The 25547-nt window shown below is 47.5% G+C and overlaps 1 protein-coding gene across 1 annotated transcript in view; it reads right to left on the bottom strand.

Moving 5' to 3' along the window:
• Positions 1 to 1075: 1075 nt before the first annotated feature.
• The window catches only part of ATF7IP2 (activating transcription factor 7 interacting protein 2), a 233173-nt gene continuing 208701 nt past the window's right edge, over positions 1076 to 25547 (bottom strand). The window contains exons 10-12 of the mRNA XM_063934278.1: positions 15441 to 15501; positions 11022 to 11230; positions 1076 to 1494 (exon numbers count right to left, since the gene is read on the bottom strand). Of these exons, the coding sequence (XP_063790348.1) occupies positions 1093 to 1494; positions 11022 to 11230; positions 15441 to 15501 (672 nt within the window). The 3' untranslated portion in view covers positions 1076 to 1092. The remainder of the gene's footprint in view (positions 1495 to 11021; positions 11231 to 15440; positions 15502 to 25547) is intronic.

Raw genomic sequence — 25547 nt, 5'->3', positions numbered from 1 at the left:
CACAGCTGGGCGGACAAATTCAAATGCTGGCCGGCTGGATGAGAAGACGGCGATATTGAGTAGCTGATCGGTAAGTGTATATGTTTAACTAGATTAGCGGCTCTGTCGGTGAGTCCACAGACATCTCGGTCGTGTGTGTACCCAGCTTTATTGGGTGGTCCTGATTATTTCCTGATCTTGTGCAGCAATTAGGGGACAATCCCTCCACTCACTGCAGTTTCCAGCTTCACCTGAAGTCAATAGACGGAATGTGGCGATTACCAAACCTGTGAAGTGCTGCGGCTGTTTAAGGTGTCACTTCATGGGTTCTGGCTTCAGATAATGCATGACAAACCGGGGAGGGACCACCTCTACCTGCTACATTTAGATAGCAGAAAACAGAAGTTGTTACAAGTGGACAATACACTTAAAGATTATCTGTCCAATTTTTCTGGTTGGAACAAAAATCTGGTAATGGATGGGAGTAAATGACAATTGACTATTTGCTCCCAAACAATGGAAAACAGACAAAAATGGACTTTCAGACAAATTGGTTACATTTATTTCATCAAACCAATTTATCTGAACAACTGTTTTTGTCCATTTTCTTGATTTTGGGAGCATATGATTGTCATTTGCTCCCAGACATTGCCAGATTTTCTTTCCAATCAGCCAGATTGGACAGATAATCTTTAAGTGTGTAGGGCGAACTACCAAAAAGCTGAAACTATGAAGATATACCTGAATGTAGTAATTTATAGAATACACTGGGATTCGTTTCAAAGTAGGAATTAAATTTGGCAAAATAAATAAATATATTAAAGCATTAGTAACTAAAGGGTTAAACATCTATACATGCTTCACTTCAATGATGGTGCGGTAATAAAAGAGCTTTGTGGGTTTCTGAACTAAATATCAGACTGCATATACTTGAACCGAGAGAACAGGATCTGGGCATTATACTATGTACTTTACAACTTAGAAAAAAAAAAGTAGAATAGCAAATGTCACAAATAACAAAATTCTTAAAATAAAGCATAATAAACTCAACATAACTCAATATGAGTAATAATGACTCATGTTCATTGGACAAAGGTTATAAAAGCAGACCAGCTATATTTTCTTTGGGGCGCTTACAGGTTTTACCGTAGTTGACTGTATATCACAAAGTGGTCCAAAGCGTCCACTGGCATCTTTGGCTCTCATAGCAAAATAATATGTTGTGTCATCCACAAACTGTGTTAGTGTACAAGCCATTGGTAAGGGCAATGCCTTGATTTCACCTATCTTTTTCCACAGTTTTTTGGAGCTGTTTGGATCCTCTTGGTGAACATACAAACAATAGGCTATAGCGGGGGAGCAGCTAGGGTCAACACTGCTGACGTTCCATGACAGGGCAATGCCTTTAGGATTTTGGACTTGAGCAAGTCTAAGTTCAGGCTTTTGTGGCAGCTTCAGCATTCCAGCTTCTGGTTTCAGTGGGGTCTTCGTCAAGGACATTGAGTCACGAGGTTTCTGTGGAAGACAGGTATATATATGAGGAATATAAAATATCACAGTAAAAATGTATTAAAGGAAATGAATGAAAGTGACAAATATAATACTGTTCACTACATATCAGTAGACAAATTAGCCAAGGCCTCCAATGTTTGATTTGCTGATGTGGAGAAATATGTTTGCAATGTTCTCAAAATCATTGTTTGAACCTAATTAACACGTCGTCAGGTGGCTCCAAATGTATATTAAATTCTGGGATTTGTAAGAGGGGTGTACGGGATGGGGGGAATCAATACAATGATATACAGTATAAGTCACTAATAAGTCCACATCCTGAATGTGGGGAACAGTTTTCAGCACATTACTAAGACAAGCAGGGTGGAGAACTCCAGAGGATTTCAGGGGGTAATTCAGAGTTGATCGCAGCAGAAAATGTGTTAGCAGTTGGGCAAAACCATGTGCACTGCAGGTGTGGCAGATATAACATGTGCAGACAGAGTTAGATTCGGGTGGGTTATTTTGTTTCTGTGCAGTGTAAATACTGACTGCTTTATTCTTACACTGCAATTTAGATTTCAGTTTGAACACACCACACCCAAATCTAACTCTCTCTGCACATGTTATATCTGCCTCCATGCAGTGCACATTGTTTTGCCCAACTGCTAAAAAATTTGCTGCTGCGATCAACTCTTAATTACCCCCTTAGAGCTGAGCAATTTCATTAACAAAAAGAATGGAAGGCTACAAAACCTACGGCAAAAAGGTTGCCCCACTAAGCTTAAAAATAGACATCGTGGAAGAAGGATTGAAGCCCGGTAAAATGCGACATGAGGCATTGGATGTGGCAGGAGCTGTATCAGGGACTCTGTGCTCTGCCGTTTGCTCGGCCCCCCGCATCTCTTCCCCAGTGTCAGTGTTCTGCAGCGGGGGAAAGTGCCAGCAATCCACTTGGGGACACTCCCGTCGCCGCCAGAGTAAGGGTGCCGCCATGTTTGGTCAGACCAGCTGACCAAGTGTCGACCAATGGTGCTTTAGTCCTAGCTCTCTAGCCAATTGGATCCCGGGAGCACCTTTAAAAGGAATCTCGGTAGTATCACAGGTGCCAGTGCAATAAGTCTTGTTGCTGTGCACAGACTATTGAGCCAGAGCTCCCTTACATTTATCTGAGATATTATCTGTGGGTAATTGTGCAAAACCAGCTCACCAGTTTCAGCCCAATGTACAGAATCAGCCCACCAGTTCCAGCCTGGAGTACAGAATCAGCCCACCGGTTCCAGCCTGGTGTACACAATCAGCCCACCGGTTCCAGCCTGGTGTACAGAATCAGCCCACCGGTTCCAACCTGGTATACAGAACCAGCTCACCGGTTCCAACTTGGTGTACAGAACCAGCTCATCGGTATCAGGCCAGTGTACAAGACCAGTTCACCAGAATCAACTTCGCTGTTCTAGTCCGAAAATAAGATTTTACTTACCGATAAATCTATTTCTCGTAGTCCGTAGTGGATGCTGGGACTCCGTCAGGACCATGGGGATTAGCGGCTCCGCAGGAGACAGGGCACAAAAATAAAAGCTTTAGGACTAGGTGGTGTGCACTGGCTCCTCCCCCTATGACCCTCCTCCAAGCCTCAGTTAGGATACTGTGCCCGGACGAGCGTACACAATAAGGAAGGATTTTGAATCCCGGGTAAGACTCATACCAGCCACACCAATCACACCGTACAACTTGTGATCTGAACCCAGTTAACAGTATGACAAACGTAGGAGCCTCTGAACAGACGGCTCACAACAATAACAACCCGATATTTTTGTAACAATAACTATGTACAAGTATTGCAGACAATCCGCACTTGGGATGGGCGCCCAGCATCCACTACGGACTACGAGAAATAGATTTATCGGTAAGTAAAATCTTATTTTTTCTGACGTCCTAGTGGATGCTGGGACTCCGTCAGGACCATGGGGATTATACCAAAGCTCCCAAACGGGCGGGAGAGTGCGGATGACTCTGCAGCACCGAATGAGAGAACTCCAGGTCCTCTTTAGCCAGGGTATCAAATTTGTAGAATTTTACAAACGTGTTCTCCCCCGACCACGTAGCTGCTCGGCAGAGTTGTAATGCCGAGACCCCTCGGGCAGCCGCCCAAGATGAGCCCACCTTCCTTGTGGAATGGGCCTTGATAGATTTAGGCTGTGGCAGGCCTGCCACAGAATGTGCAAGTTGAATTGTGCTACAAATCCAACGAGCAATCGTCTGCTTAGAAGCAGGAGCACCCAGCTTGTTGGGTGCATACAGTATAAACAGCGAGTCAGATTTTCTGACTCCAGCCGTCCTTGAAATATATATTTTCAATGCCCTGACAACGTCCAGCAACTTGGAATCCTCCAAATCGCTAGTAGCCGCAGGCACCACAATAGGCTGGTTCAGGTGAAACGCTGAAACCACTTTAGGCAGAAACTGAGGACGCGTCCGCAGTTCTGCCCTGTCCGAATGGAAAATCAGATATGGGCTTTTATACGATAAAGCCGCCAATTCTGACACTCTCCTGGCTGAAGCCAGGGCCAGTAGCATGGTTACTTTCCATGTAAGATATTTCAAATCCACCGATTTGAGTGGCTCAAACCAATGGGATTTGAGAAAATCCAAAACTACATTAAGATCCCACGGAGCCACTGGGGGCACAACCGGGGGCTGTATATGTAGTACTCCTTTTACAAAAGTCTGGACTTCAGGAACTGAAGCCAATTCTTTCTGGAAGAAAACCGACAGGGCCGAAATTTGAACCTTAATGGACCCTAATTTGAGGCCCATAGACAATCCTGTTTGCAGGAAATGTAGGAATCGACCCAGTTGAAATTCCTCCGTCGGGGCCTTCCTGGCCTCACACCACGCAACATATTTTCTCCAAATGCGGTGATAATGTTGTGCAGTCACCTCCTTCCTGGCTTTTACCAGGGTAGGGATGACCTCTTCCGGAATGCCTTTTTCCCTTAGAATTCGGCGTTCAACCGCCATGCCGTCAAACGCAGCCGCGGTAAGTCTTGGAATAGACACGGTCCCTGCTGAAGCAGGTCCCGTCTTAGAGGTAGAGGCCACGGATCTTCCGTGAGCATCTCCTGAAGTTCCGGGTACCAAGTTCTTCTTGGCCAATCCGGAGCCACGAGTATCGTTCTTACTCCCTTTTGCCATATAATTCTCAGTACTTTTGGTATGAGAGGCAGAGGAGGAAACACATACACTGACTGGAACACCCACGGTGTTACCAGAGCGTCCACAGCTATTGCCTGAGGGTCTCTTGACCTGGCGCAATACCTGTCCAGTTTTTTGTTGAGGCGGGACGCCATCATATCCACCTTTGGTTTTTCCCAACGGTTCACAATCATGTGGAAGACTTCTGGATGAAGTCCCCACTCTCCCGGGTGTAGATCGTGTCTGCTGAGGAAGTCCGCTTCCCAGTTGTCCACTCCCGGAATGAACACTGCTGACAGTGCTATCACATGATCTTCCGCCCAGCGAAGAATCCTTGCAGCTTCTGCCATTGCCCTCCTGCTTCTTGTGCCGCCCTGTCTGTTTACGTGGGCGACTGCCGTGATGTTGTCCGACTGGATCAACACCGGCTGACCCTGAAGCAGGGGTTTTGCCAGGCTTAGAGCATTGTAAATCGCTCTTAGCTCCAGTATATTTATGTGAAGAGACATCTCCAGGCTTGACCACACTCCCTGGAAGTTTCTTCCCTGTGTGACCGCTCCCCAGCCTCTCAGACTGGCATCCGTGGTCACCAGGACCCAGTCCTGTATGCCGAATCTGCGGCCCTCTAACAGATGAGCACTCTGCAACCACCACAGAAGAGACACCCTTGTCCGTGGAGACAAAGTTATCCGCTGATGCATCTGCAGATGCGATCCGGACCATTTGTCCAGCAGATCCCACTGAAAAGTTCGTGCGTGGAATCTGCCGAATGGAATCGCTTCGTAAGAAGCCACCATTTTTCCCAGGACTCTTGTGCATTGATGCACAGACACTTTTCCTGGTTTTAGGAGGTTCCTGACAAGTTCGGATAACTCCCTGGCTTTCTCCTCCGGAAGAAACACCTTTTTCTGAACCGTGTCCAGAATCATTCCCAGGAACAGCAGACGTGTCGTCGGGGTCAATTGAGATTTTGGAAAATTCAGAATCCACCCGTGCTGTTGCAGCACTACTTGGGTTAGTGCTACTACGTCCCCCAGCTGTTCTCTGGACCTTGCCCTTATCAGGAGATCGTCCAAGTAAGGGATAATTAATACGCCTTTTCTTCGCAGAAGAAACATCATTTCGGCCATTACCTTGGTAAAGACCCGAGGTGCCGTGGACAATCCAAACGGCAGCGTCTGAAACTGATAATGACAGTTTTGCACCACGAACCTGAGGTACCCTTGATGTGAAGGGCAAATTGGGACATGCAGGTAAGCATCCTTGATGTCCAGGGACACCATAAAGTCCCCTTCTTCCAGATTCGCTATCACTGCTCTGAGTGACTCCATCTTGAACTTGAATTTTTGTATGTACAGGTTCAAAGATTTCAGATTTAGAATAGGTCTTACCGACCCGTCCGGCTTCGGTACCACAAATAGTGTGGAATAATACCCCTTTCCCTGTTGTAGGAGGGGTACCTTGACTATCACCTGCTGAGAATACAGCTTGTGAATGGCTTCCAATACCGTCGCCCTGTCTGAGGGAGACGTTGGCAGAGCAGACTTTAGGAACCGGCGAGGGGGAGACTTCTCGAATTCCAACCTGTAACCCTGAGATACTACCTGCAGGATCCAGGGGTCCACCTGTGAGTGAGCCCACTGTGCGCTGAAATTCTTGAGTCGACCCCCCACCGCCCCTGAGTCCGCTTGTAAAGCCCCAACGTCATGCTGAGGGCTTTGCAGAAGCCGGGGAGGGCTTCTGCTCCTGGGAGGGAGCTGCTTGGTGCACTCTCTTACCCTTTCCTTTGCCTCGGGGCAGATATGACTGTCCTTTTGCCCGCTTGTTTTTATAGGAACGAAAGGACTGCGGCTGAAAAGACGGTGTCTTTTTCTGTTGGGAGGGGACCTGAGGTAAAAAGGTGGATTTCCCGGCTGTTGCCGTGGCCACCAAATCCGATAGACCGACCCCAAATAATTCCTCCCCTTTATACGGCAATACTTCCATATGCCGTTTGGAATCCGCATCACCTGACCACTGTCGCGTCCATAAACTTCTTCTGGCAGATATGGACATCGCACTTACTCTCGATGCCAGAGTGCAAATATCCCTCTGAGCATCTCGCATATAAAGAAAAGCATCCTTTAATTGCTCTATAGTCAATAAAATACTGTCCCTATCCAGGGTATCAATATTTTCAGTCAGGGAATCCGACCAAACCACCCCAGCACTGCACATCCATGCAGAGGCGATGGCTGGTCGCAGTATAACACCAGTATGAGTGTATATACTTTTCAGGGTAGTTTCCAGCCTCCTATCAGCTGGATCCTTGAGGGCGGCCGTTTCAGGAGACGGTAACGCCACTTGTTTTGATAAGCGTGTGAGTGCCTTATCCACCCTAGGGGGTGTTTCCCAGCGCGCCCTAACCTCTGGCGGGAAAGGATATAATGCCAATAACTTCTTTGAAATTAGCAGTTTTCTATCGGGGTTAACCCACGCTTCATCACACACTTCATTCAATTCCTCTGATTCAGGAAAAACTACAGGTAGTTTTTTCAGACCCCACATAATACCCCTTTTTGTGGTACTTGCAGTATCAGAGATATGCAAAGCCTCCTTCATTGCCGTGATCATATAACGTGTGGCCCTACTGGAAAATACGTTTGTTTCTTCACCGTCGACACTAGATTCGGTGTCCGTGTCTGGGTCTGTGTCGACCGACTGAGGTAAAGGGCGTTTTACAGCCCCTGACGGTGTCTGAGACGCCTGGACAGGTACTAACTGGTTTGCCGGCCGTCTCATGTCGTCAACTGATTTTTGTAACGTGCTGACATTATCACGTAATTCCATAAACAAAGCCATCCATTCCGGTGTCGACTCCCTAGGGGGTGACATCACCATTACCGGCAATTGCTCCGCCTCCACACCAACATCGTCCTCATACATGTCGACACACACGTACCGACACACAGCAGACACACAGGGAATGCTCTTATCGAAGACAGGACCCCACTAGCCCTTTGGGGAGACAGAGGGAGAGTTTGCCAGCACACACCCAAGCGCTATAAATATATAGGAACAACCCTACAGAAGTGTTGTTTCCTTTATAGCAGCTTAATATATCAATATCGCCAAAAAAGTGCCCCCCCTCTCTGTTTTTTTTTACCCTGTTTCTGTAGTGCAGTGCAGGGGAGAGTCCTGGGAGCCTTCCTCGCAGCGGAGCTGTGCAGGAAAATGGCGCTGTGTGCTGAGGAGATAGGCCCCGTCCCCTATTTCGGCGGGCTCTTCTCCCGGTGTTTGTGAGACCTGGCAGGGGTTAAATACATCCATATAGCCCCAGGGGCTATATGTGATGTATTTTTAGCCAGAACAAGGTATTATCATTGCTGCCCAGGGCGCCCCCCCCCAGCGCCCTGCACCCTCAGTGACCGCTGGTGTGAAGTGTGCTGACAACAATGGCGCACAGCTGCAGTGCTGTGCGCTACCTCATGAAGACTGAAAAGTCTTCTGCCGCCGGTTTCTGGACCTCTTCACTTTTCGGCATCTGCAAGGGGGTCGGCGGCGCGGCTCCGGGACCGGACTCCATGGCTGGGCCTGTGTTCGATCCCTCTGGAGCTAATGGTGTCCAGTAGCCTAAGAAGCCAATCCATCCTGCACGCAGGTGAGTTCACTTCTTCTCCCCTAAGTCCCTCGTTGCAGTGAGCCTGTTGCCAGCAGGACTCACTGAAAATAAAAAACCTAATAACTTTTTCTAAGCAGCTCTTTAGGAGAGCCACCTAGATTGCACCCTGCTCGGACGGGCACAAAAACCTAACTGGGGCTTGGAGGAGGGTCATAGGGGGAGGAGCCAGTGCACACCACCTAGTCCTAAAGCTTTTATTTTTGTGCCCTGTCTCCTGCGGAGCCGCTAATCCCCATGGTCCTGACGGAGTCCCAGCATCCACTAGGACGTCAGAGAAATCCAGTATTTCTCTAGTCTCTGTCTCTCATCCATCTGAGATATTCAGGCACTAGTACTGAGTGACGCAGTCAGGGGACTGCGACCTGCACGTCAGGCAGTGGTGAAAACCACTGCCATGTTAGACTCCACACCTCTGATCTGGGTATTTACCAATTACTCAGTTCAAGCATTTCTGCCCATGCACAGAAACTACACCTGGCCTACAAGCTTTCTGCCTACAGCGTCACTATCAGCTCCAGGCACTGATCTCGGGAACACAAACAGAATCAGAAATCGCTGTGACAATACTTATTGAAACATCTTTGTGTTTGTGTATGTGATGTAATGTATGTCCGCACGGACAGTGGCCTTACAAGAGGAGCAGCTAGTTTGTTAAATGGAAATCAACTTCCACAAACAAGAACAATTTTCAATTTTAGCGCAGGATAAAAGGTTTATTTTTTGTGATAAGTGTGTGTGTACATGTGAACTGTAGAGTCCAATGTTCTATCAAGGATGCCATGACAAAGTAGGTGCAGTGTAAGATACGAAAAACTGCACTCCAAGGTGTGATTCAAATGCCAAAGTAGGGTGCACTTAACGCAGAGTTTTCCTGCAGCCTCAGGAGTTGCGAAGAGATATATGTGGTAAATGCTCCTTCTAGGGTTCAACGCATGGTGAAAATGTAAAAAAACTGAATAGCTGTGGGCGTTAAACCCGGAGATTTACCCGCATGGTAACCACCTCGGATAAACGAATATGCCCTCATAGAAATTATTAGATTGCCCATTTTGTTCATAAAATGGTTTTCACCCCCTGTAATATTTCCCTTCAATCACTAGTATTAAAATTTAGGAAAAGTGAATTTACAGTATGGTTTTTTTTTTTTACACTTTATTTAATCCAGCAGACTATGGGATTAGAAATATATTGTCCCAAAGCGTCCAAAAATAAATGACAGAACACTGTAGGCCATATTGACTTGCTAAAACTCACTGTCATTTACCAAAGAGCCACAGTGCGGCCCCACAGCACAAACAGTTCTATGATTCTTATGTGAAGCACACAACATGGCAGAGTCTATGTAGGATGCAAGCTTAGGCCCTTCCGATAAGAGAAAATGGGAGCATCAGGGTATACAGGCTGGGAAGAGAATGACATTTCTACACTGAACTCTTGTACCTCGATAGTCAGTGCTATGTTTAGTGCAGAACAGTGGGCTTGCTTCAGGGACACATGCAATGCTGATGTCCACATAGCTGAGTTCATTTCTTGCATGTGCGCCTGTTAAAAAGATCTAACAACTGGTAATGGCATGTATTACATAGAAAGCACGCACAAAGGTATTGCTGTGATGGTATCATCGTTCCTGGGTGGTGTCTGGGAGTTGGCTAGAAATGTACATAAAAATAGTCCCTTCAGTGGGCGCGGAACGAGACACTCATAGATACTAACCGCTGCTGCAGGGGTCTGGATGAGTAACTACTGACAAAGCAATTGGAAGTTTCCACTTAGCTTAATGAACTAGTCCTTGGGGGAGGGGGCACTGGCGCAAGTCCCGGTAATTTGTGCTAAAAATAACAATCTTAGGAAAATCAGACTTGTTCTGGAGGTGTGAGAAAAAAAACACACTGATTTATAGAAATCACACAGTGTCATTTTCTCTCCTCTAATTCAACACCAAACCCTGCGGCAACAGAAAAAAAAAAAACACACTACACCGGATTTATTTATGTTTTTTTCAATTTTCTGCAGTCAACTGAATTCCTCCCATAGGAGGCCATAGTCAGATGGAGAAATTGCGTCTGCCATAAAGCATAAAGTTGCAAAGACTAACCTCCAACAGACAATACTACACACACTTCTACAGATGTGTCCTCTTACATCCTTGCTGCAGTCACGCTAAACAGCCCTTCAAGTCGCGCCATGACATGGCGGAATTCGGTAGCACTGTGAGGTTTTTTTTGCGTTTTTTCCACGAAAATGCGTCTTAGATGCAATGCAATATAACAGGATGCATCCGAAATGCCATGTTCAGGAAAAAACTGTAGCATAGCATTTTGTATGCAAACACAGTTGCAGTCACATGGAGAATATAGGCATGCTGCATATAACTTATCAGCAGAAGCTGCTCGTGTGTCCTATTACATTACATTGCGTCTAAGACACATTTTCATGTAAAAAAACAAACAAACAAAAAAAAGACGCTCTGCGCTATCGAGTCACACGGCACACACGTGTTACGTGTAACCCGACTTACTGTATAGCGCACAGTGCAAAGATGTAAGAGTACACATCTGTATATACCAGCTTAGAATCAGGGCCAGCATTTCTACAGTGAAGGCATAATTGATGGAAGATGCTGACTAACATTGGAAGAAAACATGCTACAGTCAGCAAGACATCTAGAGCCAGATACAAATGGCTGATGCCCTACCTTTGATTTGGGGGATTTCGGAATTGGCTGCCTTCTCTCTTCTGTGTCATAACTACTAGAAACTTCATTTTTATTGTTTATAGAAACTTCTTCTCTCTTCTCAACATCCTTATCAGGAACTTTTTCAACCGTAACAGTCTCCGGAGTCGGCACTGGTGGTGTGGATAGTTTTTCATGTGGGGGTGAACATTTGTCATCCAATTTTAAATCTCAAAGAGAAGGAAAAAATAATATAAATCTACTTTCACTATCATCGTACTTTGCGCTAGCAATTAGGCTCAGCGCACAAACCTGGTCACATTTATTGTGAATAAACGGCATTCAATTTTCAAAGTGTACAGTGGTTGTACAGTGTTCAGCATTACAGTGGTTAGAAAATGACATCACAATATGAAACAAAATACAGCTGGTAATATTTTTAAATGGAAATTATACAAGAGGTTAAACGTTGTCAGAAACAAACACCAACTAAATCTGTGACTAATTGTTAAATATTTTAACCAGCCAAAGAATCCTGGGACAGTGCTGACCACATTTTTAATATGTTCAGCTTCCTTACAGCTAGGCTCAATGGGTCTGACTAGAGATGGTTACTGAAATCGGCCAGTGTGTATGGGGGTCAGATTGATGAACGATGAACGATGCGCGCTCCCGCAGGTCACTCAACGTTCATCAATACTGAGCTGACATGCAGCTCAACCCGTCAATGGGGTAAATTTACTAAGATTCGTATTTTCCCGTTTCAGGTCAAAGTTCAATCACGAATGACATCGAAAGTGTAAAACTGCAACTTTTTGAATTTGTTACGATGGATTTACTAAGCTGTCGTATTCGGGTTTTTCTTTTCTTCCGATGTCGATGTCATTCGTGTTTTTTTTGTGTTTTTTACGGCAGTGATTAGCAAAACACTGCCGACTTTTTTACAATTAATCTCGGCCGGATCTGTGTGATCCGTGCTGGGGTTCTATTTTTTTTTTTTTTTTTAATTAAACACTGTAAAATTTAAAAAAAAAATTGCGTGGGGTCCCCCCTCCTAAGCATAACCAGCCTCGGGCTCTTTGAGCCGATCCTGGTTGCCGAAATATGGGAAAAAAAATGACAGGGGTTCCCCCATATTTAAGCAACCAGCATCGGGCTCTGCGCCTGGTCCTGGTTCCAAAAATACGGGGGACAAAAAGAGTAGGGGTCCCCCGTATTTTTAAAACCAGCACCGGGCTCCACTAGCTGGACAGATAATGCCACAGCCGGGGGTCACTTTTATATAGTGCCCTGCGGCCGTGGCATCAAAAATCCATCTAGTCACCCCTGGCCGGGGTACCCTGGGGGAGTGGGGACCCCTTCAATCAAGGGGTCCCCCCCCAGCCACCCAAGGGTGAAGCCCGAGGCTGTCCCCCCCCCATCCAATGGGCTGCGGATGGGGAGGCTGATAGCCTTTGTTGTAAAAGAAAAGATATTGTTTTTAGTAGCAGTACTACAAGGCCCAGCAAGCCTCCCCCGCATGCTGGTACTTGGAGAACCACAAGTACCAGCATGCGACGGAAAAACGGGCCCGCTGGTACCTGTAGTACTACTACTAAAAAAATACCCAAAAAAAGACAAGACACACACACCGTGAAAGTATAATTTTATTACATACATACACACATACATACATACTTACCTTAAGTTCCCACGCAGGTCGGTCCTCTTCTCCAGTAGAATCCAAGGGGTACCTGTTGAAGAAATTATACTCACGAGATCCAGGGGTTCAGGCTCCTCGGGAAATCCAGGGGTAATCCACGTACTTGAAAAAAATAACAAAACGGTGTCCCGACCACGAACTGAAAGGGGACCCATGTTTGCACATGGGTCACCTTTCCACGAATGCCAGAAACCCACTTTGACTTCTGTCTAAGTGGGTTTCTTCAGCCAATCAGGGAGCGCCACGTTGTAGCACTCTCCTGATCAGCTGTGTGCTCCTGTCCTCACTGACAGGCAGCACACGGCAGTGTTACAATGTAGCGCCTATGCGCTACATTGTAACCAATGATGGGAACTTTCTGCCCTGCGTTGACCTAAAGTGACGTCACCGCTGAGCAGAAAGTTCCCAGCATTGGTTACAATGTAGCGCATAGGCGCTACATTGTAACACTGCCGTGTGCTGCCTGTCAGTGAGGACAGGAGCACACAGCTGATCAGGAGAGTGCTACAACGTGGCGCTCCCTGATTGGCTGAAGAAACCCACTTAGACAGAAGTCAAAGTGGGTTTCTGGCATTCGTGGAAAGGTGACCCATGTGCAAACATGGGTCCCCTTTCAGTTCGTGGTCGGGACACCGTTTTGTTATTTTTTTCAAGTACGTGAATTACCCCTGGATTTCCCGAGGAGCCTGGACCCCTGGATCTCGTGAGTATAATTTCTTCAACAGGTACCCCTTGGATTCTACTGGAGAAGAGGACCGACCTGCGTGGGAACTTAAGGTAAGTATGTATGTATGTGTGTATGTATGTAATAAAATTATACTTTCACGGTGTGTGTGTCTTGTCTTTTTTTGGGTATTTTTTTAGTAGTAGTACTACAGGTACCAGCGGGCCCGTTTTTCCGTCGCATGCTGGTACTTGTGGTTCTCCAAGTACCAGCATGCGGGGGAGGCTTGCTGGGCCTTGTAGTACTGCTACTAAAAACAATATCTTTTCTTTTACAACAAAGGCTATCAGCCTCCCCATCCGCAGCCCATTGGATGGGGGGGGGGACAGCCTCGGGCTTCACCCCTGGCCCTTGGGTGGCTGGGGGGGGGGACCCCTTGATTGAAGGGGTCCCCACTCCCCCAGGGTACCCCGGCCAGGGGTGACTAGTTGGATTTTTGATGCCACGGCCGCAGGGCACTATATAAAAGTGACCCCCGGCTGTGGCATTATCTGTCCAGCTAGTGGAGCCCGGTGCTGGTTTTAAAAATACGGGGGACCCCTACTCTTTTTGTCCCCCGTATTTTTGGAACCAGGACCAGGCGCAGAGCCCGATGCTGGTTGCTTAAATATGGGGGAACCCCTGTCAATTTTTTCCCCATATTTCTGCAACCAGGATCGGCTCAAAGAGCCCGAGGCTGGTTATGCTTAGGAGGGGGGACCCCACGCAATTTTTTTTATAAATTTTACAGTGTTTAATTAAAAAAAAAAAAAAAAAAATTGAACAATAATTGAAAAATAAGCACTTTCCCACCCCTTCCCACTGATATACATGCACGGATCTCATGGATCCGTGCATGCCTATCCAATCACGAATAAAAAAAAAAGGTCTGTTTTTTTTTAGCACTTTTTTACGAGTTGTAATTTTTCACGGCAGTGTTTGTTTTTTTTTTGCTTTGCACTTCTTAGTAAATGACCGAGATTCATACTTAAACAGCCGCGTTTTGACCGATGGTGTATTCATTCGTAATTTTTTACTTGGACTTGCAAAAAATTACGAATGCCCTCATCACTGCCGTGATTATTGCTTAGTAAATTACCGAGATGACACTTTGATGAAAAAACGGCATCTCGGTCAAAATCGGGAGCTTAGTAAATTTACCCCAATGTCAGACTGAGCTGCATGTTCAGGAATGGCGGCGATGACATCACTGAACATTATCATTGAACGATAACGTTCAGTGTGTACGCACTATATGCTTGAACGCTATATCGTTCAATGATCTAGTTGTCCATCGCCGCCTTCACTCATAACCAGAGATCGTTGCCAATGTACTGTAGTTTAGCTTAGTAGCTGAACAACGGAATAATAAAGATGCAGAGAGTTGCACAGTTTTGTCCCACAGTCTGAGCAACGCATTCAGTATATAACTTGGACACTGTATTGAACAATTACTGTACTAACCAGCAGTTCTTCAGTGAACAGTGATCCATTGTGATGTGCAATCTCAGCATCATGGGAACACATTACATAAGGGATCCTGGTGGCCGGGATGCCAATGGTAACATGACCAACTTCAGCATCCCGACAATAGAGAATGCCGATGGGGGGGGGGGTTAACTATTTTTCCCTCTCTATACCAACTGGGGCGGTGGCTAATGCTATTATAGTGGGGGTGGCAGCTAGAGCTAAGACTCTGGGGGGTGGCAGCTACGGCTGATCCTAACACCGCACCAGAGTCCTAACCCTAAAAGTGGGGTTGAGACTTGCCCTCGGGTTGTCAGCGTTCCTGTGCCGGGATTCCGAACGAGTTGTTGGGGTTCCGGTATCAGTCACATGACCGCTGGCATCCCCAGTGCAGAGATACTGACCGCATCTTCTCTATACACCATGTATCCGCCAATGTCGCACAAGAAAAATACATTCCGAATATATATTTTATTGTAACAAATAAAGCATATTGCCAGCTTGACACTGCATAGGAGTAGCACAAAGGTCACAGGTCAGTATGCCTCTTGTGGTGATAAGTAAATACCTTTATCTGATCTTTGCTCCTCATCATCTGTTAGATCAATTACCGTCTTGGCTTGTTTATCCTGTTTGAAGGAAAAACTTACTAGGTTTTAAACTGATAAATAATAAAAAAATAGTTACCACACAGTTCTCTATAGATTTGTATTTATAGTCCGTACAGTGCAAAATAATGTATTTATTTATAAAATCTAACTTGCTTGGAAAATAAGAATTTACTCACCGGTAATTCTATTTCTCGTAGTCCATAGTGGATGCTGGGAACTCCGTAAGGACCATGGGGAATAGCGGGCTCCGAAGGAGGCTGGGCACTCTAGAAAGATTTATGACTACCTGGTGTGCACTGGCTCCTCCCACTATGACCCTCCTCCAAGCCTCAGTTAGGACACTGTGCCCGGACGAGCTGACATAATAAGGAAGGATTTAGAATCCCGGGTAAGACTTACCAGCCACACCAATCACACCGTACAACTCGTGATACTATATCCAGTTTGACAGTATGAAAACAACTGAGCCTCTCAACATATGGCTCAACAATAACCCTTAGTTAACAATAACTATTTACAAGTATTGCAGACAATCCGCACTTGGGATGGGCGCCCAGCATCCACTACGGACTACGAGAAATAGAATTACCGGTGAGTAAATTCTTATTTTCTCTGACGTCCTAGTGGATGCTGGGAACTCCGTAAGGACCATGGGGATTATACCAAAGCTCCCAAACGGGCGGGAGAGTGCAGATGACTCTGCAGCACCGAATGAGAGAACTCCAGGTCCTCCTCAGCCAGGGTATCAAATTTGTAGAATTTTGCAAACGTGTTTGCCCCTGACCAAGTAGCTGCTCGGCAAAGTTGTAAAGCCGAGACCCCTCGGGCAGCCGCCCAAGATGAGCCCACCTTCCTTGTGGAATGGGCATTCACAGATTTTGGCTGTGGCAAGCCTGCCACAGAATGTGCAAGCTGAATTGTACTACAAATCCAGCGAGCAATAGACTGCTTAGAAGCAGGCGCACCCAGCTTGTTGGGTGCATACAGGATAAACAACGAGTCAGATTTTCTGACTCCAGCCGTCCTGGAAACATATATTTTCAGGGCCCTGACAACGTCTAGCAACTTGGAGTCCTCCAAATCCTTAGTAGCTGCAGGCACCACAATAGGCTGGTTCAGGTGAAACGCTGACACCACCTTAGGGAGAAACTGGGGACGAGTCCTCAATTCTGCCCTATCCATATGGAAAATCAGATAAGGGCTTTTACATGATAAAGCCGCCAATTCTGACACTCGCCTGGCTGAAGCCAAGGCCAATAACATGACCACTTTCCACGTGAGATATTTCAGATCCACGGTTTTTAGTGGCTCAAACCAATGTGATTTTAAGAAACTCAACATCACGTTGAGATCCCAAGGTGCCACAGGAGGCACAAATGGGGGCTGAATATGCAGCACTCCTTTCACAAATGTCTGAACTTCAGGTACTGAAGCTAGTTCTTTTTGAAAGAAAATCGACAGAGCCGAGATCTGTACTTTAATGGAGCCTAGTTTTAGGCCCATATTCACTCCTGCTTGCAGGAAATGCAGAAATCGACCTAGTTGAAATTCCTCTGTTGGGGCCTTTTTGGCCTCGCACCATGCAACATATTTCCGCCATATGCGGTGATAATGCTTTGCCGTAACATCTTTCCTGGCCTTAATAAGCGTAGGAATGACTTATTCCGGAATACCCTTTTCCTTTAGGATCCGGTGTTCAACCGCCATGCCGTCAAACGCAGCCGCGGTAAGTCTTGGAACAGACAGGGCCCCTGCTGTAGCAGGTCCTGTCTGAGCGGTAGAGGCCACGGGTCCTCTGAGAGCATCTCTTGAAGTTCCGGGTACCACGCTCGTCTTGGCCAATCCGGAACCACGAGAATGGTGTTTACTCCTCGCTTTCTTATTATTCTCAATACCTTTGGTATGAGAGGCAGAGGAGGGAACACATAAACCGACTGGTACACCCACGGTGTCACTAGAGCGTCTACAGCTATCGCCTGAGGGTCCCTTGACCTGGCGCAATATCTTTTTAATTTTTTGTTGAGGAGGGACGCCATCATGTCCACCTGTGTTTTTCCCAACGGTTTACCAGCATCTGGAAGACTTCTGGATGAAGTCCCCACTCTCCCGGGTGGAGGTCGTGTCTGCTGAGGAAGTCTGCTTCCCAGTTTTCCACTCCCGGAATGAACACTGCTGACAGTGCTAGTACATGATTCTCCGCCCATCGGAGAATTCTTGTGGCTTCCGCCATCGCCATCCTGCTTCTTGTGCCGCCCTGTCGATTTACATGGGCGACTGCCGTGATGTTGTCTGACTGGATCAGCACCGGCTGGCGTATGAGCAGGGATTTTGCTTGACTTAGGGCATTGTAGATGGCCCTTAGTTCCAGAATATTTATGTGAAGGGAAGTCTCCTGACTCGACCATAGTCCTTGGAAGTTTCTTCCCTGTGTGACTGCCCCCCAGCCTCGAAGGCTGGCATCCGTGGTCACCAGGACCCAGTCCTGTATGCCGAACCTGCGGCCCTCTAGAAGATGGGCACTCTGCAGCCACCACAGTAGCGACACCCTGGTTCTTGGAGACAGGGTTATCAAGCGATGCATCTGAAGATGCGATCCGGACCACTGGTCCAACAGGTCCCACTGAAAGATTCTGGCATGGAACCTGCCGAAGGGAATTGCTTCGTAAGAAGCCACCATCTTTCCCAGGACCCGCGTGCAGCGATGCACTGATACCTGTTTTGGTTTCAGGAGGTCTCTGACTAGAGATGACAACTCCCTGGCTTTCTCCTCCGGGAGAAACACTTTTTTCTGGACTGTATCCAGAATCATTCCCAGGAACAGTAGTCGTGTCGTCGGAACCAGCTGTGACTTTGGGATATTCAGAATCCAGCCGTGCTGGTGCAGCACCTCCTGAGATAGTGCTACTCCCACCAACAACTGTTCCTTGGACCTCGCTTTTATCAGGAGATCGTCCAAGTACGGGATAATTAAAACTCCCTTTTTTCGAAGGAGTATCATCATTTCCGGCATTACCTTGGTAAATACCCTCGGTGCCGTGGACAGTCCAAACGGCAGCGTCTGGAATTGGTAATGGCAATCCTGTACCACAAATCTGAGGTACTCCTGGTGAGGATGGTAAATGGGGACATGCAAGTAAGCATCCTTGATGTCCAGGGATACCATGTAATCCCCCTCTTCCAGGCTCGCAATAACCGCCCTGAGCGATTCCATCTTGAACTTGAATTTTTTTATGTATGTGTTCAAGGATTTCAAATTTAAAATGGGTCTCACCGAACCGTCCGGTTTCGGTACCACAAATAGTGTGGAATAGTAACCCCGGCCTTGTTGAAGTAGGGGTACCTTGATTATCACCTGCTGGGAATACAGCTTGTGAATTGCCGCTAGCACCGCCTCCCTGTCTGAGGGAGCAATCGGTAAGGCAGATTTTAGGAACCGGTGGGGTGGAGACGCCTCGAATTCCAGTTTGTACCCCTGAGATACTATTTGAAGGATCCAGGGATCCACCTGTGAGCGAGCCCACTGATCGCTGAAATTCTTGAGGCTGCCCCCCACCGTACCAGGCTCCGCCTGTGGAGCCCCACCGTCATGCGGCGGACTTGGCAGAAGAAGCGGGGGAGGACTTTTGCTCCTGGGAACCTGCTGTTTGTTGCAGCCTTTTTCCCCTACCTCTGCCTCTGGATAGAAAGGATCCGCCTTTTCCACGCCTGTTTTTCTGGGTCCGAAAGGACTGAACCTGATAAAACGGCGCCTTCTTAGGCTGTGAGGGGACATGGGGTAAAAATGCTGACTTCCCAGACGTTGCTGTGGAAACTAGGTCCGAGAGACCATCCCCAAATAATTCCTCACCTTTATATGGCAACACTTCCATGTGCCTTTTAGAATCTGCATCTCCTGTCCACTGGCGAGTCCATAAGCCTCTCCTAGCAGAAATGGACAATGCACTAACTTTAGATGCCAGTCGGCAGATTTCCCTCTGTGCATCTCTCATATATAAGACTGAGTCTTTTATATGGTCTATGGTTAACAGGATCGTGTCTCTGTCTAATGTGTCAATATTTTCTGACAGTTTATCTGACCACGCAGCGGCAGCACTGCACATCCAAGCTGACGCAATAGCTGGCCTAAGTATAATGCCTGAGTTGTGTATATACAGACTTCAGGATCGCCTCCTGCTTTCTATCAGCAGGTTCCTTGAGGGCGGCCGTATCCGGAGACGGTAGTGCCACCTTTTTTGATAAACGTGTGAGTGCTTTATCCACCCTAGGAGGTGTTTCCCAACGTGACCTATCCTCTGGCGGGAAAGGGAACGCCATTAGTACCTTCTTAGGAATTACCAATTTTTTATCAGGGAAAGCCCACGCTTCTTCACACACTTCATTTAATTCATCTGATGGGGGAAAAAATAAGAATTTACTTACCGATAATTCTATTTCTCGTAGTCCGTAGTGGATGCTGGGGACTCCGTCAGGACCATGGGGAATAGCGGCTCCGCAGGAGACAGGGCACAAAAATAAAGCTTTAGGATTAGGTGGTGTGTACTGGCTCCTCCCCCTATGACCCTCCTCCAAGCCTCAGTTAGGATACTGTGCCCGGACGAGCGTACACAATAAGGAAGGATATTGAATCCCGGGTAAGACTCATACCAGCCACACCAATCACACCGTATAACTTGTGATCTGAACCCAGTTAACAGTATGACAAACGTAGGAGCCTCTGAACAGACGGCTCACAACAATAACAACCCGAATTTGTTTGTAACAATAACTATGTACAAGTATTGCAGACAATCCGCACTTGGGATGGGCGCCCAGCATCCACTACGGACTACGAGAAATAGAATTATCGGTAAGTAAATTCTTATTTTCTCTAACGTCCTAAGTGGATGCTGGGGACTCCGTCAGGACCATGGGGATTATACCAAAGCTCCCAAACGGGCGGGAGAGTGCGGATGACTCTGCAGCACCGAATGAGAGAACTCAAGGTCCTCCTCAGCCAGGGTATCAAATTTGTAGAATTTTGCAAATGTGTTTACCCCTGACCAAGTAGCAGCTCGGCAGAGTTGTAATGCCGAGACCCCCCGGGCAGCCGCCCAGGATGAGCCCACTTTCCTTGTGGAATGGGCCTTGACAGATTTAGGTTGTGGCAAGCCTGCCACAGAATGTGCAAGTTGAATTGTGCTACAAATCCAACGAGCAATCGTCTGCTTAGAAGCAGGAGCACCCATCTTGTTGGGTGCATACAATATAAACAGTGAGTCAGACTTTCTGACTCCCGCCGTTCTTGAAATATATATTTTCAATGCCCGGACCACGTCCAACAACTTGGAATCCTCCAAATCGTTAGTAGCCGCAGGCACCACAATAGGCTGGTTCAGGTGAAACGCTGACACCACCTTAGGCAGAAAATGAGGACGTGTCCGCAGTTCTGCCCTGTCCGTATGGAAAATCAGATATGGGCTCTTATATGATAAAGCCGCCAATTCTGATACTCTCCTGGCTGAAGCCAGGGCCAGTAGCATGGCTTTCCATGTAAGATACTTCAACTCCACCGATTTGAGCGGCTCAAACCAATGGGATTTGAGAAAATCCAAGACTACATTAAGATCCCACGGTGCCACTGGGGGCACAACCGGGGGCTGTATATGTAGTACTCCTTTTACAAAAGTCTGGACTTCAGGAACTGAAGCCAATTCTTTCTGGAAGAAAATCGACAGGGCCGAAATTTGAACCTTAATGGACCCCAATTTGAGGCCCATAGACAATCCTGTTTGCAGGAAATGTAGGATTCGACCCAGTTGAAATTCCTCCGTGGGGGCCTTCCTGGCCTCACACCACGCAACATATTTTCTCCAAATGCGGTGATAATGTTGTGCAGTCACCTCCTTCCTGGCTTTTACCAGTGTAGGAATGACCTCTTCCGGAATGCCTTTTTCCCTTAGAATTCGGCGTTCAAACGCCATGCCGTCAAACGCAGCCGCGGTAAGTCTTGGAATAGACACGGTCCCTGCTGAAGCAGGTCCGGTCTTAGAGGTAGAGGCCACGGATCCTCCGTGAGCATCTCTTGAAGTTCCGGGTACCAAGTTCTTCTTGGCCAATCCGGAGCCACTAGTATCGTTCTTACTCCCTTTTGCCGTATAATTCTCAGTACCTTTGGTATGAGAGGCAGAGGAGGGAACACATACACTGACTGGAACACCCACGGTGTTACCAGAGCGTCCACAGCTATTGCCTGAGGGTCTCTTGACCAGGCGCAATACCTGTCCAGTTTTTTGTTGAGGCGGGACGCCATCATATCCACCATTGGTTTTTCCCAACGGTTCACAATCATGTGGAAGACTTCTGGATGAAGTCCCCACTCTCCCGGGTGTAGATCGTGTCTGCTGAGGAAGTCTGCTTCCCAGTTGTCCACTCCCGGAATGAATACTGCTGACAGTGCTATCACATGATCTTCCGCCCAGCGAAGAATCCTTGCAGCTTCTGCCATTGCTGTCCTGCTTCTTGTGCCGCCCTGTCTGTTTACGTGGGCGACTGCCGTGATGTTGTCCGACTGGATCAACACCGGCTGACCCTGAAGCAGGGGTTTTGCCAGACTTAGAGCATTGTAAATCGCTCTTAGCTCCAGTATATTTATGTGAAGAGACATCTCCAGGCTTGACCATACTCCCTGGAAGTTTCTTCCCTGTGTGACCGCTCCCCAGCCTCTCAGACTGGCATCCGTGGTCACCAGGACCCAGTCCTGTATGCCGAATCTGCGGCCCTCTAACAGATGAGCACTCTGCAACCACCACAGAAGAGACACCCTTGTCCGTGGCGATAAGGTTATCCGCTGATGCATCTGCAGATGCGATCCGGACCATTTGTCCAGCAGATCCCACTGAAAAGTTCGTGCGTGGAATCTGCCGAATGGAATCGCTTCGTAAGAAGCCACCATCTTTCCCAGGACTCTTGTGCATTGATGCACAGACACTTTCCCTGGTTTTAGGAGGTTCCTGACAAGTTCGGATAACTCCCTGGCTTTCTCCTCCGGAAGAAACACCTTTTTCTGAACCGTGTCCAGAATCATTCCCAGGAACAGCAGACGTGTCGTCGGGGTCAACTGAGATTTTGGAAAATTCAGAATCCACCCGTGTTGTTGCAGCACTAGTTGGGTTAGTGCTACTCCGTCCTCCAGCTGTTCTCTGGACCTTGCCCTTATCAGGAGATCGTCCAAGTAAGGGATAATTAATACGCCTCTTCTTCGCAGAAGAATCATCATTTCGGCCATTACCTTGGTAAAGACCCGAGGTGCCGTGGACAATCCAAACGGCAGCGTCTGAAACTGATAATGACAGTTTTGCACCACGAACCTGAGGTACCCTTGATGTGAAGGGCAAATTGGGACATGTAGGTAAGCATCCTTTATGTCCAGGGACACCATAAAGTCCCCTTCTTCCAGATTCGCTATCACTGCTCTGAGTGACTCCATCTTGAACTTGAATTTTTGTATGTACAGGTTCAAAGATTTCAGATTTAGAATAGGTCTTACCGAGCCGTCCGGCTTCGGTACCACAAATAGCGTGGAGTAATACCCCTTTCCCTGTTGTAGGAGGGGTACCTTGACTATCACCTGCTGAGAAAACAGCTTGTGAATGGCTTCCAATACCGTCGCCCTGTCTGAGGGAGACGTTGGCAAAGCAGACTTTAGGAACCGGCGAGGGGGAGACTTCTCGAATTCCAACCTGTAACCCTGAGATACTACCTGCAGAATCCAGGGGTCCACCTGTGAGCAAGCCCACTGTGCGCTGAAATTCTTGAGTCGACCCCCCACCGCTCCTGAGTCCGCTTGTAAGGCCCCAGCGTCATGCTGAGGGCTTTGCAGAACCCTGGGAGGGCTTCTGTTCCTGGGCAGGGGCTGCTTGCTGCCCTCTCTTACCCCTTCCTCTGCCCCGAGGCAGATATGACTGTCCTTTTGTCCGCTTGTTCTTATAGGACCGAAAGGACTGTGGCTGAAAAGACGGTGTCTTTTTCTGTTGGGAGGGGGTCTGAGGTAAAAAGGTGGATTTTCCGGCAGTTGCCGTGGCCACCAGATCCGATAGACCGACGCCAAATAATTCCTCCCCTTTATACGGCAATACTTCCATATGTCGTTTGGAATCCGCATCACCTGACCACTGTCGCGTCCATAAACTCCTTCTGGCAGATATGGACATCGCATTTACTCTCGATGCCAGAGTGCAAATATCTCTCTGAGCATCTCGCATATAAAGGAAAGCATCCTTTAATTGCTCTATAGTCAATAAAATACTGTCCCTATCCAGGGTATCAATATTTTCAGTCAGGGAATCCAACCAGACGACCCCAGCACTGCACATCCAGGCTGAGGCGATGGCTGGTCGCAGTATAACACCAGTATGTGTGTATATACTTTTTAGGGTAGTTTCCATTCTCCTATCAGCTGGATCCCTGAGGGCGGCCGTATCAGGAGACGGTAACGCCACTTGTTTTGATAAGCGTGTGAGCGCCTGGGTGTTTCCCAGCGCGCCCTAACCTCTGGCGGGAAAGGGTATAATGCTAATAACTTTTTTGAAATTAGCATTTTTCTATCTGGGTTAACCCACGCTTCATCACATACATCATTTAATTCCTCTGATTCAGGAAAAACTACAGGTAGTTTTTTCACCCCCCACATAATACCCCTTTTTGTGGTACTTGCAGTATCAGAGATATGCAAAGCCTCCTTCATTGCCGTGATCATATAACGTGTGGCCCTACTTGAAAATACGTTTGTTTCATCACCGTCGACACTAGATTCAGTGTCTGTGTCTGGGTCTGTGTCGACCGACTGAGGTAAAGGGCGCTTTACAGCCCCTGACGGTGTCTGAGACGCCTGGGCAGGTACTAACTGGTTTGCCGGCCGTCTCATGTCGTCAACTGATTTTTGTAATGTGCTGACATTATCACGTAATTCCACAAACAAAGCCATCCATTCCGGTGTCGACTCCCTGGGGGGTGACATCACCATTATCGGCAATTGCTCTGCCTCCACACCAACATCGTCCTCATACATGTCGACACACACGTACCGACACACAGCAGACACACAGGGAATGCTCTTATCGAAGACAGGACCCCACTAGCCCTTTGGGGAGACAGAGGGAGAGTTTGCCAGCACACACCCAAGCGCTATAATATATATGGGAACAACCTTATATAAGTGTTGTTCTTTATAGCAGCTTAAATATATCAAAATATCGCCAAAAAAATGCCCCCCCCTCTCTGTTTTACCCTGTTTCTGTAGTGCAGTGCAGGGGAGAGTCCTGGGAGCCTTCCTCACAGCGGAGCTGAGCAGGAAAATGGCGCTGTGTGCTGAGGAGAATAAGCTCCGCCCCCTATTTCGGCGGGCTTTTCTCCCGTAGTTTTAGATAACTGGCATGGGTTAAATACATACATATAGCCTCAATGGCTATATGTGATGTATTCTTTTGCCATAAAGGTATTAAATATTGCTGCCCAGGGCGCCCCCAGCAGCGCCCTGCACCCTCCGTGACCGCTTGGTGTGAAGTGTGTGACAACAATGGCGCACAGCTGCAGTGCTGTGCGCTACCTTCATGAAGACTGAAGAGCCTTCTGCCGCCTGTTTCCGGACCTTCAATCTTCAGCATCTGTAAGGGGGGTCGGCAGCGCGGCTCCGGGACGAACCCCAGGGTGAGACCTGTGTTCCGACTCCCTCTGGAGCTAATGGTGTCCAGTAGCCTAAGAATCCAATCCATCCTGCACGCAGGTGAGTTGAAATTCTCTCCCCTAAGTCCCTCGATGCAGTGAGCCTGTTGCCAGCAGGACTCACTGAAAATAAAAAACCTAAAAACTTTTTCTAAGCAGCTCTTTAGGAGAGCCACCTAGATTGCACCCTGCTCGGACGGGCACAAAAACCTAACTGAGGCTTGGAGGAGGGTCATAGGGGGAGGAGCCAGTACACACCACCTAATCCTAAAGCTTTATTTTTGTGCCCCGTCTCCTGCGGAGCCGCTATTCCCCATGGTCCTGACGGAGTCCCCAGCATCCACTTAGGACGTTAGAGAAACTAT

This window comes from Pseudophryne corroboree, chromosome 7, assembly GCF_028390025.1.
Source record: "Pseudophryne corroboree isolate aPseCor3 chromosome 7, aPseCor3.hap2, whole genome shotgun sequence".
Taxonomy (NCBI): Eukaryota; Metazoa; Chordata; class Amphibia; order Anura; family Myobatrachidae; genus Pseudophryne; species Pseudophryne corroboree.
This window is presented reverse-complemented; position numbering and strand designations above follow the sequence as displayed.